The 20,179-nt window shown below is 41.4% G+C and overlaps 1 protein-coding gene across 4 annotated transcripts in view; it reads left to right on the plus strand.

Annotated features, from left to right (window-relative positions):
• The window catches only part of LOC105465267 (zinc finger protein 521), a 292,362-nt gene extending 278,861 nt beyond the window's left edge, over nucleotides 1-13,501 (plus strand). For all 4 annotated transcript variants that reach the window (XM_024787831.2, XM_011713605.2, XM_011713620.2 and 1 more), the window contains one exon: nucleotides 12,673-13,501. In XM_024787831.2, coding sequence (XP_024643599.2) covers nucleotides 12,673-12,702 — 30 coding nt within the window. In that variant the 3' untranslated portion in view covers nucleotides 12,703-13,501. The remainder of the gene's footprint in view (nucleotides 1-12,672) is intronic.
• Nucleotides 13,502-20,179: the final 6,678 nt, after the last annotated feature.

The raw sequence follows: 20,179 nt of genomic DNA on the forward strand, positions 1-20,179 counted from the left end.
TAAGCAGACTCACAGGAGCAACAGGACTCGTGACAGAAGTAAAGAGCCCGGTGGCAGGAGTCCTTGGTGAAGGAAAGTTGCACGGAAAGAGAAGCACCACAATGCAGACTCTATTTTAATATCTGAGCTAACAACTCTCTGGGAATATTTCTCTTCCTCTTGTCCAGCCCCTTCTGTGTTGTGGCTGGTTTGCATTTGTGTTTGAAGTGCCAGGCGGTTTAATGAAGTTATTCTTTTATAAATTTTGCAACACTGAAGCAAGCATGAGGGCTTTAAATTAGAATAAGTGCCACTTCTGTATGGCAGGTTCCTTTGAGGACTGATTAGAATGAGGCCTCCCGTTGTCTGGCCCTTTATGCATGGCAGTGTTGCTGTGTGTTCTTGTTTACGGCTCACCTTTGAATTTGCATGAGTTTGCACCATGCCTGCCGCCCGGCCTTCTGTTAGTCAGGACTGTCTTTCTTTCAGGATCATGTTAAATACTTCACTTTAAAGAGATTTTTTAAATTATATTGCTTTATTGTAATGAATTAAAATTAACTTGGAGTAGCAAATTATTTAAGGATGTGAGGGTTATAGATTACTCTCACCATAGCTACAGCACATCTCTGCGTGGAGGAATTAAAGGGTTCTGTTTCCAGTAGCTCTGTGCACCATGAGGGGTGAGGAAACTGTCCCACAGAGACCTAGAAGTAAAGCCAGAAAAGGTGCCCAGAAAGTGAGAGGAGAATGGGAACTTCACGTGAGTTTCTGAAGCAAATAGAAGCTCTTCTTGGCAGGGCGGAGAGTGGGGGCAGCTCTGCCATTTTAAGACCTTAAAAAGTGTAAGACAATGGGAAATCGTGGACAAGAAAGAATAAAACCATATCTTAAGAACAGGTTTAATAGAGAATAGGAAATGCACTCAACCGTTCCTGACTTCTTTGTGCCTGTATGAACTTGCTAATAAACCAGGATGATTTTAGGGAGTGGGGAGGGATCGTTAAAGAAAGAGACCTGAAACTTTCAACAATGCACAATAACATACAGGGAAAAAGGAAAGAAAAGCAAGCACACAGGCAAAATTTTTAAAAAGCACCAAATTTGAGTGTGAAATGTTTTCTCCTCTCTCCAAACTCGGATTTTTTATTTAAAGTGGGGGCAACCAAACAGAATTGGGCCCGTGGAATACTTGCATTTTTAAAGGACTTGCTTAGAACTTAAAACAAGAGTTACTTGGGGCTCCTTCTAATTGCATTCTCCGTGCAGGAATAAGTCCCCGGAGAGACAGAAAGATCAAAGGCAAACACCAGGAATTTTACCTGTAGAAGCAATGCATGTATATAACTCTTTTTTTTGCCCTGCACAACACTCACTTGCTTAGGTATGGAAATGGACATGCGCACGTGCGTATTCCCGCGCGTGTGCACACACGCACACACACGCGTACACGCACACACACGCGTACACGCACACACACCCATGCATACACACACAACTCAGGAGGTGACTCATACTTAACATAGTTTATCTAAATCAATACATTGTCCTTTCACAGTTTTATTTTTATATATCTTTACTAAAGCATATGCCATAGTAGACAAGCTTTTTTTTTTCTTTTTTTGGCTTATGGTGGAGAAAGATGTTTTTCTGTTATTCTTAATGATTTATAACATGTTTGACTTACTCTTAATGTGAGTTTACCTCCTAGGGAGTGTGGCAGTGTTTTTAATAAAAGAAATAATACACTACAAGGAAGTGGCATTTCTTTTGCTTTTTGCCCAAGTTCAATAAACTATTTTTCATAATTATTGGAATTTGGTTGAAGGGAATCCGTGTCCCTATCAAGTGGAAAAGCAGAAAGAGTCTTGGCTCCCCCCTTCTTCCTACAAAGGTTACCCTTTGAATATAAATTACAATGCCCTGTGCTTCTCCCATTCTAATCAGATGACCTTTTGAATCTGGTGGACCAGAGTTTAAATCCTAAGCCTGCCAGTCAGTTTTTAAATCAATGCCCTGCTCCACCATCTTTCGGTGTATAACTAAATTTCAATGGATTTCAAACACGGAAGTGAAGTAAATGATGCCAGTGGAATCTTGCAGCTGACTGCAAAACAGCCAAACTTAACTCTGAGATCTTGGCTAAGTGATATGATTATAGTTAATTTCGCTAACTAAATTTTCTTCAAAAACCTTCAGGGATTCAAAATCTAAGAGAAAAGGGAGGAGTTGCAATTTTGTAATGTTTGTAAGAGGACATTTCTGAGCAATTATCAGTTTAAGCTTCCATTATTTGCCGCTAATTACTACACAAGGCTGTTAAATATTTAGCAGAAGTTTGTTTAATTGCATTTGACTGGGAAGGGGATGCTTGATAGCTTCAGCAGCAAGAGTTGGTTGTGTGCACTGAGAGCTGGCAGAGAGGAAATTTGTATTCGCCCAGGATGAACACATTACAGTGTCAGACAAGCCTTCTTTTTTTCTTCCTTCCAAAGATTTATTTATCTTTAAGGTATCTAAAATTAGAGCACGAAGAAGGGGCACTGCTCATGGATGTAAAATTGGAAGGAGGTCATTCTTAACCTTGTTTACAGATGTTCTAGTTTAGAAAGCACCAGTGTGATAAATTAAACATTACAGGGGAAACAAATTAAAGCTTAGCAACAACTGGCACATGGACACATCTGTCTGTGAAGCACTGACTTAATCCCTGAATATCTTATTAGGCAGTATTGCCCATCAAAGCCTTCTGTCCCACAGTACGCTGGAATCCTGCAATTCCAGAATCTTCAGTGAAATCTTGACACTCTCCCTCTCACTGGCTTCGTATAGTTTGATTTAAATTTTCTGCTGGCTTCTTGCATGGAAACAGACAGCTCAATTCATTGTTTTCTTTTAAAAAGAAACATTGTACTCTTTAATATATTTCCCAGTGGCCATTTTGCTCTTTTTAGCCTGTTCTTCCCATTCGGCACCTTTTTCCCCCACTCTCGGTGTAGTAGATATTGCACGCTGTTGTCAGTTCCAGAGAAGGAAATTTTCAAGCTTGTCGGGTGTGCATAACAGATAGGGGTCAGCTTGCAACGAAAATTTTACTACTGTTTTTCAGTTCTTAATGGAAAATGGGATTGTCACAATGTTAACATTTCCCATGTATGATGTCACAGTAGAATTTGTCCTTTGGAAGCTGGTGGACTGACGGACTTGTTTTATATCTCCAAAATGTTTAGTTGTCGAAATACTAGGAATGGTTCTATGTTAGCTGCTGGGACTTTGCATTATTTAAATAATTAGTCTTTGCTCAGGCTTCTGAAGACTCACATTAGACTAAGGCTAAGCTAGGTATTCTTGGTACATGGTAACCGCCATGGGCTTTTCTGGCTTAGCTTGATATAGCAGAAAATAGCAAAATGTGGCTAAAATAGCCTTTTTGAACTGACTCCCCACCTCCCTGCACAGCTGGACATATCTGCAGCTCCACCAGATGCTTCAGCTGCTATGCAGTTCCCGCCCTCTGTCCCCTGGCCTCTCAGCTTTGCTGCTGCTCTTCCCTCTACTTCGGGAGCCATTCTATCCCTTTTTACCTCTGCCTCCTCATCGCTCTTGCACCAGGCAGGTGTGACTACTCCAAGAACAGAGCCTCTCACATAAGGTGAAGGGCCCTTACTCTGTGTCCTAGAGCACCCGTCTCTCCAGGTAGAAGGTTTGGGCTATAGCAATGAATGTCCTTTATCTGGACAGCTGGCCCAGCCGTAGGACTAACTCTTAAGACCTTGAGCGTTGGCTTCAACCCTCTGGGACTTAATTTTCTCATCTATAAAATAAGATACTGGACCAGATGCTGCTAGGTACCACCCCCAACCCCCAGCTCTGAAACCAATTTTTTCTTTCTCTGCAGCATTACTTACAGGTGTAGTTGATTCACCTGCCATTGGGTCTAGACCAACAAATTGAGGATGATGGCTCTGTAGTTCTTTCAAAGTAGATAGTTGTTTCTATTCCCCAAACACTGATTTCCTGAGTCTAATATTTGGGTCCCTTTAAATATTATTAGATTGTAAATATCCCTAAAGCAGCATTGATTGATTGCCACTAAAACATACCATCTTTGTTCATCAATGGTACATGAATGGTCTTGATAAGTCACTAAAAGAATGAACACTTCTGGAAATACTTGGTTCTTCACTTAAACAATGCCATTTATTATATATCTCAAGGAATTCTTTCTACAGTTCCTGTACACTTGCCCACGTTCACCCTTTGACTACATTTTACTGCAGTACAGTATATATTTACTGCAGTATAGTCTCATGTGGTATATATGTGTCCCTTTGCAATTCTCATTTTCAGGTGGGGAAGATACCATCTTAGAATGAAGACCAAGTACCATACTCAAGCATGGTATAGCAAGCTCAATGTATTTTCAATACAAAGTCAATTCAAAACAATTATATGTCTTCCTTATAACCACCTGTTCCTGTATCTGATCTCTAATTTAAACCTGTCAATAACAAGACAGGTCATTAACAAGACCTCCTCGTTACAGCTATTTAACACACCTCATAGACCACCATTTCTTCTTCCCCTTTAGATCAGTTCTTCCCTGCAGATTCTTCAGATCCCTTTAATGCAGAACTCGCCTTGTCTCCCAGCTTTCATTTATTCATGCACAACTGTGTTTCAAACAGTATAAGGCAGTGTTCCTCAATATCTCCCTGGTGGGAGAGATGCTTCCCACCAAGAGATATGTGGCAGTGTCAGGGGACATTTCTGCTTGTCTCAACTGGGAAGATGCTACTAGCATGTTGGCGATAGTGGCCAAGGATGCTGCTAAACATCCTACAATGTCCAGGACAAACCCCTAGAACAAGAAGAATTGCCCAGCTCCAAATGTCAGTAGTGCTGAGGTTGGGAAACCCTGCTTGTATAAGGCAGGCCCCACTGGCCTTCTGAAATCTATTTTCAGGCTCCTCTCTGGAACCAAGCAAGTGAATGGGATGTGTTTTATATAATGACTGAGAAATGGTGTACTGGATGGTCTTCTAGGTTGCTTTGAATGAGATGGATGAACTTTATACTATAGTTACAAGGTCTAGTGTTTGGAACATAAACTCATCAACATGCCAGTGTCCTCATCCATCAGGATTATCTCAGATCACCCTTTTTCTGGACATAGTTAGCACAAATGTCCAGAGAACAACAACAAAAATGTCCTTCAGTGAGGTTTGTTAGAATGTGAAATTGTTTCCTATGGGAGGTATGATAGAAACTCATTGCCAGAATCATTTAAAACTGGCCTAGTATGTAAAGTTTACCAAACAATTATGTTCCTACAGGGGGACAAACGGAATGTCCTAATAGTCCTTTTCCTTCTTTAATATCTTGTATTCTTCTGATCACTTCTGATGATGCCATTTCACCTTTTGCTTTAATATAGCTTAGTGTCATCCAGAAAATGCTTTGAGATGTCAGACCAAGCCCATGTGAACTGTTAAATGTCAAACGAAAATGCATCAGTGTCTCTGTAAGTTCATGGTGATGACATTACCATATGAAAAAATAAAAAGGGAAATTCTGTCCGTGCAAACATGATCATAAATGCAACATTCATGGCATCAAGAGAGGGGCAAAAGCATATCATGACAGTTTGGAAATGCCATTGCTATGTCATAATAAAAGAGTAGAACTTCATTCTAGCAGATTCTACAAATGTAAAGATTATGAGTCAACTTCCCTAGCTATGAAAAATCCACTATGCATATGTCTTTTCGATTCTCATAGCACTTAGGGAAAATATTGTTGTATATTTGTCCTTTAAAAAATATTCATTGAACTGTAACATAGCTCACAAAAATGCAATATCCACAGATATGGTCCTGCTGTTTACCTGGTAAGGTCCGTAAAAACACAATTACCCCAGATTTCTCCAGCCAGGAATTATACAGTTGTGGGTAGTAGAAACTTTGGGGTGGGCAAAGTGGGGTACTTGAGGGTGATTTTGGTCTTCAGTGTAATTTTTAGAACATTCCTAATGGTACTCCCAGAGCCGTAGCAATTTACTTTTCATCAGTTTAAAATTATGAGTACTTTTGTAATTGTGTGGACTTTGAAAATGTTAATTTATTAACATTCACATCCTGTTAACCTTATTAAGATGCTTAAAGGTCATCCTTTGCCATTGTGACTATTTTTTCTCTTAATGTTCAGGGGAAATAACCCAGGATCCTGTCATCATTAGCTGTATACACTTTTAAAACTATTTTCCTAGCATAAGAAGTTGGGAATGAAAAAGAGAGAGGGTGGAAATGTAAAAATCTTGATTAGAAAGTATAATTTAATAGAACATGTATTGAACCAAATGTATTGATTAATGTAGAAGATATAGTACTTATATTGATTCAAACCAGAGATTTAGTACTAAAAGCTCTAAGCCGAAAAGCTGTTGCAGATTGCTACAAAAGTCAGTTTAATGCTGTCCTTGAGAATGCCTTCACAAAGAAATTCTTCTAATGTTTGAGGACTAGGTAGAATGCGGTATATGTCAGTCTGATCCCGGAGGGTTTTATTTTGTACTCTAATAGCTGTTACGAGCCTACATTATATCCAAGGAGTAATTTTCCTTAGGGGTGCCCGGCTCGCTTTGTGTCAATATTCTAGCATTTTAAGTCACGTACAGTATATGCTTCTGGGAACGGGGAAGGAGCCAGCCAGACTCATAATGGTCTGCATTCATTAATAAAGGCAGAAGCTTCTGTCCCTCCATTGCCCACTACAGGGATGCCTCTTTGGCCTTCAGGGACCCGTACAGACACATTTAAAGAAAGCTTTATTTTGAGTGGGCAGGAGATGAAATGTAGGACTTGCAGGCATTTCCTAAGTCAGCTATATGCCCAAGCACAGGGGTGACCTTAATGGGTCAAAGAAGAATGCAGGTCAAAAGACTTATTATCCAGCCTGTTGGAAACCAATTGCTTTTGTTTAAAAAAAAAAAAAAAAATGAAAAAAAGCAATAGTGCTTAAAGGTGGACGGTAATGTAGAATTCTGTTTGCAGCCTGTAACTGCACGGCTCTATGTGAACTGGAATATACTTCCAGAAAAATAAGAGCATACTGATTATCCTCAGTGTTTACAGATAAAGGTCCAACCCAAGTGATAAAAGGAAGGGTAATATAATTAGTTAATCAGTGATGATTGATTACGGATGTTTGTGTTCTTCAACTAAAGGAAAACAACACACTGCCATGGTGCTGTCACCATCTGTTGAAAGAAACAGCCACATTTAATCTTTATATTTCTTTATTTCTTCCCGCCTTGCATTGTTTCTGAGCCACAATTGCCTACTATTTCATCTAGTTAGAAAACATCTCATTTAAATTGAATACAACTGCAGTTTAAATTCGGGTTTCTAATGGCATAGTGAATTAGTGGAAAGCTTGTTTTTTTTTTTTTTTTTTTTTCATTCCTTTTTAAAATAGCATGCTGGCTCTTTGAGTTTTAAAAGCTTGTCAGAATTTGTTTGAAACAAAAAGCTATAAATAAACAAGTCATGGTAAAAATGATTAACATCTTTGAATCAACAGATTTCACAAAACTTCCATTCAAATGCTGTTTTTGTTTTTATGACCATTGATACGTAACATTTTGCCGATGCCAACAGAGTGTTACAAAGCACAGACGAGACATGGTCTCTGCCAAAGAATTAGAAAAGTGAAGGCAATCTCTGGGCATAAGTTTTGGGGTTGGGAATTTAATTTTTCAGCCCTGGGAAGATAGGTTCCCCCTGGCTTTCCTCCAAAGCTGAATTTCATCATTGATATAGGTGCAAAAATTCATATTTACATCAAGATTGCAGGAAAATGGAATGTCTTTAGCCAAGGTGAACAGTTTCAAAGGATCATGGATTTTTATTTTTACTTAAAAATATTTTTCTTGGATTGCATTTTAAATAGGATTAAACTGTTTGACCAGTAAATGTGGTCAGCTCTCAGAGAAAAAGGAGGCTGAATTAATCATTTGTTAGAGTGCCAAGCCCAAAATGAGAATTCCAGTCTTGTAAAATGAAAGGCATCTCATATTTAAAAAGAAATACATAGTGCTAGAAGGGAATTTTTAAGGCCCTCATCTGTTTTTTAGCTTTCTAAGTTTAATTTCACATTTATAGAGAAAAAAAAATACATACAGCACACTCCTTCCAAATGGGGCCCTTTCCAGTAAAGAAAGTGCTTTTGAAACCTCGCTATTAAGGTATCATACCTAGATGGATCTTCTTTTAAGCTTTAAGGTATGTTGTGGATTTGATTTTTTTTTAACACAAACCCCCCTCGTGTAAAACAACTGTTCATAACTGGGATTAATGGTTTGCAATTTTCAGTTACTTAGACATGGGGTCTCCAGGAGATGGCTTTTTGCAGAGTACAATATGGCTCTCTGTGGGATTACAGAAGTTTCCTTCTCTTCCTACTTCCTTTTCTGTCTTCACCCCCCACCTCCACCGATGCACCGATGTTGCACTGATGTTCTTCTCGATTATGTAAAACACTTTCCCTTCATTGGAACAGATATTTTTTCTCATAACCCGTCATTGCATTAAAGTACTTTAGGGACTGTGAATTGCTGTGTAAAATTGGTGAGATTACCCACTGCTTTGTTCTAGTGTAGTGGTTTCCTCTGGACCTAAAGAGCTGAAAACTCTTGCACAGAGAGAAGGCTGCTTGTGGATGGCCTGGCAGCACTTTTCTGCTTTCTGCTCATATGCATTTGTGTCCTTGCTGTCTCAGGACTGGTTCTGTGGTGTGGCAAGTAGCCAGGGGGAGAGCAAAGTGGGCCTCAGAGCGTACCCTCTCTTTGCTTGGCGCTTCTGCTGTCTACTTTTTAATCCTTCCCTCTTGCCTCTTGTCTCCCTTTCTGAAGAAATAATGTCTATGAGCGTCAGAAAACACAAAAAACACTGAGTGCGCCCACGAAACAACTTCTTGTTTTTCTAGTCAGAGAATCTTTAGTCAAGTCCAGAGACTAGGACTTCGCGTCTGTTCTCCCCAACACCTAAAAGCCAGTCGGAAAAACCATGGCTCAGATATTCCATTCCTTCCCCCAGAAGATGAAATGAGGCCATTTGTATTTCCAGTGGACTTGAAATACTGCGTGGGGGAGGAGAACAGACACGTCCCCTAGATCCTCAAAGGTGGCAAAGGCAAGCCCTTGAGGATGGAGCAGAATCCCATGGCGGGGTTGTTTCCGATACAAATATATCCATTGCCCAAGAACCTCTAGGAACATGCTGACTTCCGCCATGAGAGTCACTGCCAGTGGTGGACAGCCAGGCCTGGGGAGACCCTGCCATAGCTCTCTGTTGGGCTGGAGTGAAAAAGGGGAAACCAAAGAAAATGAGAATAAGAGACCTCCGTGGTCTGCAGGCATCTCCAAACCAAGAGGACTTCCTTCCTTTACATTTCTCACGCCAGATTTCTTATGTTGATATTACTTACATTGGGTTGCTTTATTTTTGAATTTCACAAGCCATACCCTTATCCTTCTCACAAATGATTTGTATTCCTCTCTCTTATATACGAAACATAACCCCTTTATGAAACAACTTCAGTCTGTTGCAGTCAGTGACGTATGTGTATTTGTTCATGTTCCTTGCACCTCTGAAGAGACTTGTATGGCTTTGGTTGAGGATGAAAGCATACAACACACAACCATTGCCAACTGTTATGGGCAGTTTGTTTTGGGTTCTCGTTTTGTAGCATCTTGATATGAGCACATATAAAACCACCAGGAAAATTGCACTGTGTACTCTTTCACTAACCCCTAGAATCCAATCACATGTGGATCGTCCATCATAAGCACTTAAACATTTGAAAATAATGTTATTAAACTGATTTTTTTTTACTTTGATTTTGGTAAGAAGAGAAAAACACCCGTCTTTCTGTTAGAGTCCTTTCATTTAGGCAAATACAGGTTGAGTATTCCTTTTTTAAAATGCTTGGGACCAGAAGTGTTTTCGATTTCAGATTTTGACATATTTGCATATATATAATGAGATGTCTTGGGGATGCAACCCAAGTCTAAACACAAAATTCATGTATATTTCTCATATACCTTATACACATAGCCCAAAGGTCATTTTACACAGTATTTTCAATAATTTTGTGCATGAAACAAAGTTTGAGTACACTGAACCGTCAAAAAGCAAAGGTGTCACTAGCTTAGTCACCTATATGTCATATGTCGGTGCTCAAAAGTTTCAGATTTTGGAGTATTTGGATTTTGGATGTTCCCATTTGGAGATGCTCAATCTGTATTATATCTTCTTATACTTATTTGGTCATTATTTTTGGACTTTTTAAAAATAAAAAACCTTTCTATAAACTTGACTCTGAGATAGCAAAAGATATAAGAAGGCTTAGACGTGGTGTATTTTGAGTAATCAAACTTTTATTGTTTATAACCTTTCTGAACAGAATCATGTTGATTTTTAAGAAAATAGCAAAGTTTTTTGGTCTCATGAGTACTTTTATTACCCTTCCTCTCTACATCTTGGTGACAAGTACTTTGCAGAAGTATTAAAAATCAATATACCGATAAAAGAGCTGGCATAAAAACAATTTGCTACTTCCTGTATTCACTTTGAGGCCGAGACTATTAAGATATGGATTAAATAAGGGAGAATGAAATACTGTTCTCCGTCATGATTTGTCATCCATCTTTTTCAAAAATGAGCTAAATGTAAAATGGAACAAGGAAGACCTAAGTCCTCTTCACAAGGCTCCCAGCTCCCCCACTTCTGCACCTAGCCCCAATTGGTTCTCAGCTGAACCTCTGGTCATTCAGCCTGTATTCAGGGAGCAGGCAGTTTGCTAGTTGCTGTAAAGGATGAAGAGATAACAAACATCTCTAAGATGAATCCCTCTGCTTAAAATACTCCAGTGGCTCCCTTCACCTACAAGACAGTCTGAGCTCTTTAGCAAGGTAGAAAAGGACTGCTCATATTCTTGCCCCAAACCAGCTCCATCTTCACGTCTCATGAGTATTGTTGATTCAGAACATTCTCCAGAAGAATTCAACCAATCTAAATAAGTTGCAGGTCTGCAAACGTACCTTGCATATTCCTATTTCATTGCCCTGACCCATGTGGGTCCCTTGGCCTAGAGTGCCCTCCCTGTACTCTCTGCTCATGTTTCCAGCTGTCAGTGTGCTGGATCCACTGTGAACCCTTCCCCAAGGGCTAGGCAGGTTTAGGTGTGGCCGTGACATTTCTGTGTTCTTTTCTAATAGACTGCTTGCCATCTTGCTTTACGGTTATGTGCCCACATGACCTTCTTTAGACGTGAGCACTTTGAAGGCATGAAGGCAAAGACCATGCCCTTCCTCTCCAGCAGCCCTTGCCTTGCCAGCCAGTCACTGAGATAGCCAATCCCTCTTTCCTGAGCACTGCAGCGCTATGGCATGTGCCAGGTGCTGATGTATGTTTCCAGTAGATGCTTGTAGAGGAATGAATAAATGAATGAACATCAGAATTACCAGCATGGGTGAGAGCCAGGCCTACAAATAATCATGAGACAAGACCTAGGATGCATCCTATATAAGCAGTATAAAGTGCAGCAGGAAATCAGAGAAGGGAGAGATCCGTGTTAGATGGGGTGAGGATGAAAGTGGTGATATTTTGAGCTAGGCCCCAAGGTTGTAATAAGAAGGGATTAGGGTCAGGGGATACAGGTGAGTAGTGAGAGAATATGGCTCCAGGAAAGCGCAGAGGAGGAGAGTGGAGATCAGGCCATCTCCAGGCTTATGCTCCAAGCAAATATCCCGCAGATCTGTGACTATCCTCCAGGCCTGGTTCTGGAGCCTCCCCACCTGCCGTCCACCCTCAGAGCATGGCTGGTGGTCCTGAGTTGCCCGGCAATCCCAGTTACCCTCTCACAATTTGGAAAGAAGGTGTTCACTCAGAAAGGGGACACGCTAGCATAGACGAGCAGAGACCACCAATATACAGCGCAGGCTGGTCAGCTGAGAAAGAGCATCCAGGGACTGGGGAGACATGGCAGGCTACTGTAATCTCCTGAGACATGCTATGACCACAGCCCAAAGCCCACCCTTGGGAGGGGCGCTGCTGCCACTGTCCATCATCTGCCAGGTAACTCTGGCATTTCATACCCATATTCAGGGGCAGATAGAGCCCTTGTTGTCAAGATGTTACAGTCTCGGAGGGATTGGAACAGAGGCATGTGTAACCAATCGAAGTCATGCACAGATACATAAAACTGTTAAAACAGTGCTACCTGCTTCTTGAACACTGGGTCCTATCTTAATAAGAAGAGATGATGGATGGTGAGAGGGTATTATAGAAAGACATGGCAGAGGTGAAGAAAAGGCAAGGTGCCAGCCAGCCATCTCACAGTAAGGAGGCTCCTGCCCTGGCCTCTCCTTCCAGGCCCTCATGGGTGGCAGCAGGATCAGAAGATCTCTGGGTCTGTTTCTCCCTGGGAAAGGAGCATTCTATTTTTTTTTTTTTTTTTTTTTTTGCATTAGAGGGCACGCATGAGCACTATTCATCAGAGGGCAGAAGCTCATTGTTCAAGTCATTGTGAACTAATTACATGTATATATGCTTGGTCTGATGAAAACGAAATCACTGAAGTTTGTTTTCCCTCTCTCCCTTTTTTTTTTTTTTTTTTTTTTGTTATTTACAGAATCATACAATGACCCAACACAGCAGTTAGTGCAAGTACAGTCTCTCAAGGAGAATTGCTTTTGTGGCACAAAAAGGGAACATGTTTTACTCTTTGCACGAAACTTTCATTGTTAATGTATATTATTCAGAAACATTGTATTGTACCATAAAACTTGTATTATCAAAACTGTTGGATGTTCCTGTGTTTGAACTTTTGCGCACCAGATAGACCCCTTGTATATAAAGTGTTGCACATGTATTATGTCGTCTGATACTAAAATGGTCTTATAAAGACAAGTGGACTTGGGCCCTATTCAGGCAAGATTTAAAAAAAAAAAAAAAAAAAAAAAAGACGTATGACCAAAATGGCTTAAGATAAAGTATTTTTAAGGAAGAAAGATTAAAAACAACTGTTATACATGAGACTATGGTTGGACTTCCTTTTCTTTACACTTAAGCCTAGAATTTCTCTTTTGGTATATCAGCGCTTAAATCTAAGACTATTTTTTATTGCTGAAGATTCTTGCAAACCATGAAGAGATGTTCTCACAGAACAGAACCCCACAGCTGGATAAGGCCCGTATATATATATTTGTAAGCCTTGCAATGTGACAGGTAGCATCACTATATATGCAATAGTTGTTATGTAGACTGTCAAAGAATTTTTTTTCCCTGGATACATTTGAAGCTTTGAGTGTTCAAGGTTTTCCTTAATGATTTCACGCAGCCAAATTCTTGAATCAGTTGAACTAACCTGTATGTTACTGTTATTAATGTTTACTCTGCGGTCTGAACCTGGAGATTACTGGAATTGTTTTCCAAGAGGAAATAAATTCAGTTTACCATTAGGTATGAGTGTATTTGTGTGTTTTCTTTCTCTAGTTACTACATCATTAAAAAAAAATCTAATTGCCTGCACCCTTGGATGTGAAATCTGCTCTTGAGCATATCACAGGCATTACCTCGATCATATTTAACCTTTCACACTGGGCCAAACGCATCTGGAAGGATATTCATCACTCTTCATAGGGAAGGAAACAGACACAGTATCCTCCTACTCTGTCACATACTAACAGGTCACACTGTACTTGAGGATTCTGACATCACAGATGGATGTGATGGCTGTTTTCTGCATAATTTGCAGCCCAATTCATGTCATGCTGTGCAGATCTGAACTCAAAGTAGATGGCTGCAATTTGAGAGGCAGTTTGGCTTATGTGTACTTAAGAAGCAGCATTGTTCATTCAGAAGACAAAGCACAGAGCGAGGAGTCAGATGGTTGTTTGTTGTAGTTCTGGCACTGCCTCCCGATGGGCGTTCCTTCACCTCCTGGCCTTGGTTCCTCCAGCCCGGGAAGGTAACAGAACCTGGTCATCAGCCTTCACCCAGGCGTGGGGCATCTCTGGAAGGTTGCCTCCGCTACAGCCTGCCATCCAATGGTGAATAAGTAGGAGGTCTAATTTCAGAGCTTCTTTTTGTTTTTTGAAAGAAGAGAATTGCTATGTGTAACGTGAACCCTGATATACATGTTTAGTCAAAATTGGTAAGTAAAGACCTGGTAATCATGGGCAACCTTCATGCAAACTATGCTGAAAATATTTAAGCCACTGTGAGTTTTTTGACCTCTTCTAAGCTCTGAGATCTTTGAACCTTAAACAAACAAGAATCATCACAGCACTTTTTTGGTGGGGAGCTAAAAGCAGCGAACAGTTGACTTTGTTGTGACCACGTGTCACCAGAACCATTGATGAAACTGAGATTACCATCGCCACAGTGCATAACCCCCATCCCGTGGCTCTCGAGCCTTAACCTGTGCCAGGATCACCTAGAGAGCTTGGTACATCCTGGGGTGCTGGGCCCAACTCCCAGAGCTGCTGATTGAGTCGGCCTGGGGTGGGCCTCAAAACTGTGCCCAAGAAGTTCCCAGATGATGCTGATATTGCTGGTGTGGGGGCCACACGTTGAGAACCACTACCCTACCCTATTTCCAAGGTAGTCGAATACATTAAACGTAAGTAATCAAGTGGAGTGGTGGCAAATTACACTATTACGTTAGCAATATAAGAAAAGTTTGGTTGAATTTTAAGATCATTCAGAAACAAGCATTTTATAATGATTAAAGTATGTGTGCTCACCACAATGTTGTGTGTGTGTGTGTGTGTGTGTGTGTGTGTGCGCGCGCAGATGGTTCCCAACTTTTAATGGTTCAGCTTATAATTTTTTGTTTATTGTTTTTTGGTTTTTGGTTTTTTTTTTTTTTTTTTTGAGACGGCGTCTGGCACTGTCACCCGGGCTGGAGTGCAGTGGCGCGATTTCGGCTTACGGCAACTTCCACGTCCCGTCCTCAAGCAATTCTCCTGCCTCAGCCTCCCAAGTAGCTGGGATTGCAGGTACCCACCACCATGCCCAGCTAAATTTTTGTATTTTTAGTAGAGATGGGGTTTCACTGTGTTGGCCAAGCTGGTCTCAAACTCCTGACCACATGATCCACCTGCCTCGGCCTCCCAAAGTGCTGGGATTACAGGCGTGAGCCACCGCACCTGACCCAGCTTATAGCATCTTTATCACGGTGCAAAAGTAATACACATTCAGTAGCTCCTCAAGTTACAATGGGGTTACATCCGGCTAAATCCATCATAAGTTGGCGAACATCTGTATTCAGCTTCATAATGCTAGGAAAACCTGCATCTATACATTTCACAATGGATTGCCAGCATGCTATTTAATTAAAAAGCTTTTTCACCAGCTACATAAATAATGAAGTACACTGAGAATATGCAAGTACATCTATAATTAAAATACTCAGCTATATTTTTTAAAAATTAAGATCTCTGGTCCATTCAGGATTTTGCATTTAGAATGAAATAGTCGTGCTTAATAATGATTTTTTTTAAAAGCTTTAAAACGTCTGGTTATTAATGAGTGAGTTATATTTTAACTGCTCTGTATTTACAGAAAGCAGGTTATGTGTCAACCCGGGGATATATCCCAAGTTGCCTTTAACAACATTGCCTCTCAGAGACTTCCCAGACTGTAGTATAAAAACCAGGAGTTGGAATTCTTAGGACGCATCAGAGGCTGTGTTTGCCATTCTCCCTAGAAGCCTCCACACGACTGGGCATCAGGCTCCTTCAGCACAGACGCAGTTCAGCCTCTTTCCAGACAAAGCCGGGAGGCTGGAGGAGTTGTCCATTATTTGCTCCATAAAACTGGTTGATCCTCCAGTAATTAGGAGGTAGTTCCTACTTAGCAGGTCCTTCCTCCTTAGAACCAGCCGTTCTTTGGGTCATAAATACTGAACGGTGCTTGGAGCAGTCATTCCCCTCATTGGCTTGTTACCTTGTTTATATTTACATCCTACCTCCTTCCCTGAGGATATAAAAAAGCAACTTAAAGATGAGCAAAACATTAATAGGAAAATCAGCATCTTGTGAAGTCAGAGGGGAGAAAATACACTACAGTAGTTGCCTTGTTTTATGCTTCCGTTTTGATTTTGAGTGCATTTTAGCATTAACTTGGAGCTTCTTGGTAGTAAAGCGGGGAAAACATCCAGAAAGGAAGGAATATATCAGTTCCTCAAGAGAGAAAATGCTTCCCTAGCACTTAATTCCAAAAGAAATTTCTCCAAGGCCTTATAGAAGGGTAGGTGACCAATATAATAGCTGCTATTCCTGACCATAATTTTATGACTTAATACAGTGTATACTTATCTGGAGAAATGCTATTGCATCTATGGTTAGAGCCTAAGATGCTGCTAAACTCATAATATACAGGACAGGTCCGCACAACAACGAATTATCTGGCCCAAAATGTCAATAGTACAGAGGTTGAGAAATTGCTCTAATGTAAAGTTGTATGTGATTTGCAATGGCCCAAACTTCTTTACATTGGAAGGACCTGGGGAACTTTAAAAACATCCATTGCCTGAGTCCCACCCCAGAGATCCTGACTTAATTGGTCTCCAGCAGCGGCCGCCAATCCCAGGGCCACAGACCATTATGGGTCTGTGTAGCCTGTAAGGAACCGGGCTGCACAGCAGGAAGTGAGTGGCAGGCAAGGGAGCAGAGCCAAGCTTCATCTGTATTTACAGCCACACCCCATCCCACTCACATGACTTCCTGAGCTCCGCCTCCTGTCAGATCAGCGGCAGCCTTAGATTCTCATAGGAGCGCAAACCCTATACTGTATGCAAGCGATCTAGGTTGAGAGCTCCTTATAAGAATCTAATGCCTGATGATTTGCCATTGTTTCCCATCACCCCCAGATGGGACCATCTGGAAGCTTCAGGAAAACAAGCTCAGGCCTCCCAGTGATTTTTTATTATGGTGAGTTGTATAATTATTTCATTATATACTACAATGTAATAATAATAAAGTACACAATAAATGTAATGCACTCGAATCATCCTGAAACCATCCACCTGTGACCCTGGTCCATGGAAAAATTGTCTTCCACAAAACCAGTTCCTGGTGCCAAAAAGGTTGAAGACCACTGGTCTAGAGCGCAACTTGGATATCAGAAACTCCTCTGCTCATTCTAAGGGGGCCAAGTTTGAGAACCACTGGGTTCTGTAGCTGACATTCTCAGGTGAGTGTACGTGACTCAAGACTAGAAATTAGACAAGAACGTTAGAGAAGTGGTGTGGGCCTTAGACTCTCTTTCCTCAACACTGATTTTTACAATGGGGCATTTCATGATTATTTTAACCCTGAAGTAACACAATAACCAATAGCAAATCTGTGAAGAGGGAGAAAGGAAGAAATAACCCAGAATCCCATCACCCTTACACCTGATCCAGGGATTATAGACTCAGCAAGTGAGAAACCTGGCGCGGGGGCCTCTAGCAACCTGGAGAGCAAATGTCCCCTCCCCTGCCCCACTGTTGCCTGCAGGGAAACAGGCTCCCGGTGCCAGATTGCCTCGTGCCTTCCGAGGAGCCAGCAATCCGGGTGGCTACATGCTATGTTCCAATTTCCAAATGTTGGCAACCTATTCCATTTTTTTTATTATTATTCAAACTCTGCTGGCCCCCACTGTGGGCCATATGAGACACACTTTCAGGCCAGGCTTGAATCTTGGATTGCCAGTTTTGACCTCTGGCATCAACTGCTGTTTTTTTTTTTTTTTTTTTTCTTTTTTTTTTTTCCTAATTATTCTCATTCCAGCCCATTTTAAATGTTTGCTTTAAAAGAACGATATGACTTTTGTGTATAAAAGTTCAAATCGTGCTTTGTTTTCAATTAGCATTATATGCAGTTTTGAAGCTGCTCTGTGACCTTCACATTGCTTAATGCTGAACTGAGTAATCCAGCGAATGGATGTGTTCTATATGAGGCTGCCCTTATTTCTGGATATTTAGATTTCAGACAGATTTTTGGGGGTGATAAAGGATAACAAATGATAGAAAGTTAATATTCTCTGATGCAAGTCAGATAATGCTAAATTCTGTGTTGTGAATGGGGGCCCGATTAATATGCTTTAGAAATCATGTAAATGGGTGACAAGATTGACATTCTACTTTGAAAACTGACAAGCATAACCAGTGTTCCAGCCCCAATGGAAGGTCACAGCGCCAGAGACCCTCTAGGGACCCCCACAGGCTGGGCTAGGCTTCCCAGAGCAGCTCTGGGTCAGTTTCAAAACATGGACAAGGACTCCAGTGAACCCTCAAGTTCTGCTCTGTAGAGCATGGCAGCCTGACTTTGTGTCTGTTTGTGCCTGTTGGGGTGCGACATTGCAGAACTCTTGAGAAAGGAAGCTTGGAAATCCAGATCCCATTATAGAACACCTGCAAATGCTTCTCCATTTAACTTCAGCAGGCCAGAGACACTTACCACCTCCCTTGTGTGGAGGAAGCGCCTACCAAAGACACTGAAAACTGGAGTTCAAGAAAGAGGGATGATTTAGGCTAAAATAGGCCAGCATGGGTTCCTGGCAGAGTCCCAAAGCTCAGGTCTGGTTGGCACTGCATTCCTGGGTGAGTGCCCCCTGAGACTGCAGAGTGGCCTCGACCATCTCTGCCAGATTCCTCTGTAATGAAGTCAGCTGTCAACTCCTTGGGGGGAAAAGCACAGAGCCCCTTTATTTCCAAGCAGGTGTTGCAGCATATTAAAGGTTGAATTCCATCTTGTGCTCACATCCTGAATGAGCCAGTTTGCAGGCAAGCTCAGTTCTTTCTGCAAAGAGGGAAACTTGGCAATGGTGGAGGCTGAGTACTTAAATGGCAATCAACTTCTGGCTCATATCAATTAATTCCTTCATGGACTTCTGCCTAAGTATAGCATCTTGAATTCCCAGCTGCGGCGGCTATGAAAAACAGCCCAAACAACACACGCCACCATCTCAGGGAGGGCGCACCAGCGGAATGACGGGCGACGCTATCTCAGGGCAACCGCGGATGTTGATTTCGGGCTCTCTCTTTGTTTACCTGCAGAATGCGGAGAATAACATACACTCATTTCTCAGGGTGGGGAATTCTTCAAGAAAACATCAACTAAGTCTAAGAAAAATCACTCTGAGGGGAATCACCTCTTTTTGGCTTTAAAATACCTAGATCCAAAGTAAGAGTGAGATGTGGGAGCAGAATGCAGGATAGAAAAGCAGAGGATGGCTTTATTGTGAGCAATATCTTCTCAGAAACCCGAAAGCCCCATTCCAAAATGATCTCCATCCCAAGGAACCTACCAGAGTCCTGTCCATCTCTGTTCCGTGAACAAGGAGCTCTTGCTCAAGGGCCGCAGACAGGGGGTGATGCTCTGTGCCATGTGAGATGTGGCCATTCTTCAACTCATCTGGTTGGTGCAGACGGTACGATTCAGACCGCAACATCCACGTGGGGATGTGAACCTTCAAAAGTCTCTCCTCATCTAATGATCTAATAATGTGACTATCACCAAGGTATAACCAAAAAGTCAAGGTCACCTGGGAGGGGCAAACACATTTTTCCTCTCCTGAGTATGAACAGCACTGGTTTCTCTCCCTCTCTGCTTTCTTTTTCTGAGTCAGTGGAAGAGTCTAGTCCCAAAGCCTTTGGTTCCCTGAGGCTCTTACATCATCCAGTATGGTAGCCACTAGCTAATTAAAGATGTGGCTATTTAAGTTAATTTAAATTAAGCAAAATAAAAAATTCAGTTCCTCAGTCTCACTAGGAACATTTCATGTCTTTGGTTGTCACATGAGGTCCATGACTTCCATATGGAATGGCACAGATACAGAACATTCTCCTCATCATGCAGAGTTCTATTGGCAGTCCTACCATTCTAACCTATCCCCTCCTGCTGCTTTAACCCCCTCGACGTACAGAGGTCCCTCTTTCTCTAGTTCCTTCAGTGTCTTCCTTCCCTCGGCATACTTTCCTTTGGTCTTCAAATGCACTCAGGTTTCTTCACTTCTTTAAAAAAAAAAAATCTTGCTTGACCCTGAAGCCTCTTTACAATATTGTTTTATTTATTTCCTTCATTTTCTTCCAAATTTCTCAAATTTGTGGTCTTCCCCACATCCTCCATTTCCTGACCACTGACTCGCTC

The sequence above is a fragment of the Macaca nemestrina genome, chromosome 19 (assembly GCF_043159975.1).
Source record: "Macaca nemestrina isolate mMacNem1 chromosome 19, mMacNem.hap1, whole genome shotgun sequence".
Classification (NCBI taxonomy): domain Eukaryota; kingdom Metazoa; phylum Chordata; class Mammalia; order Primates; family Cercopithecidae; genus Macaca; species Macaca nemestrina.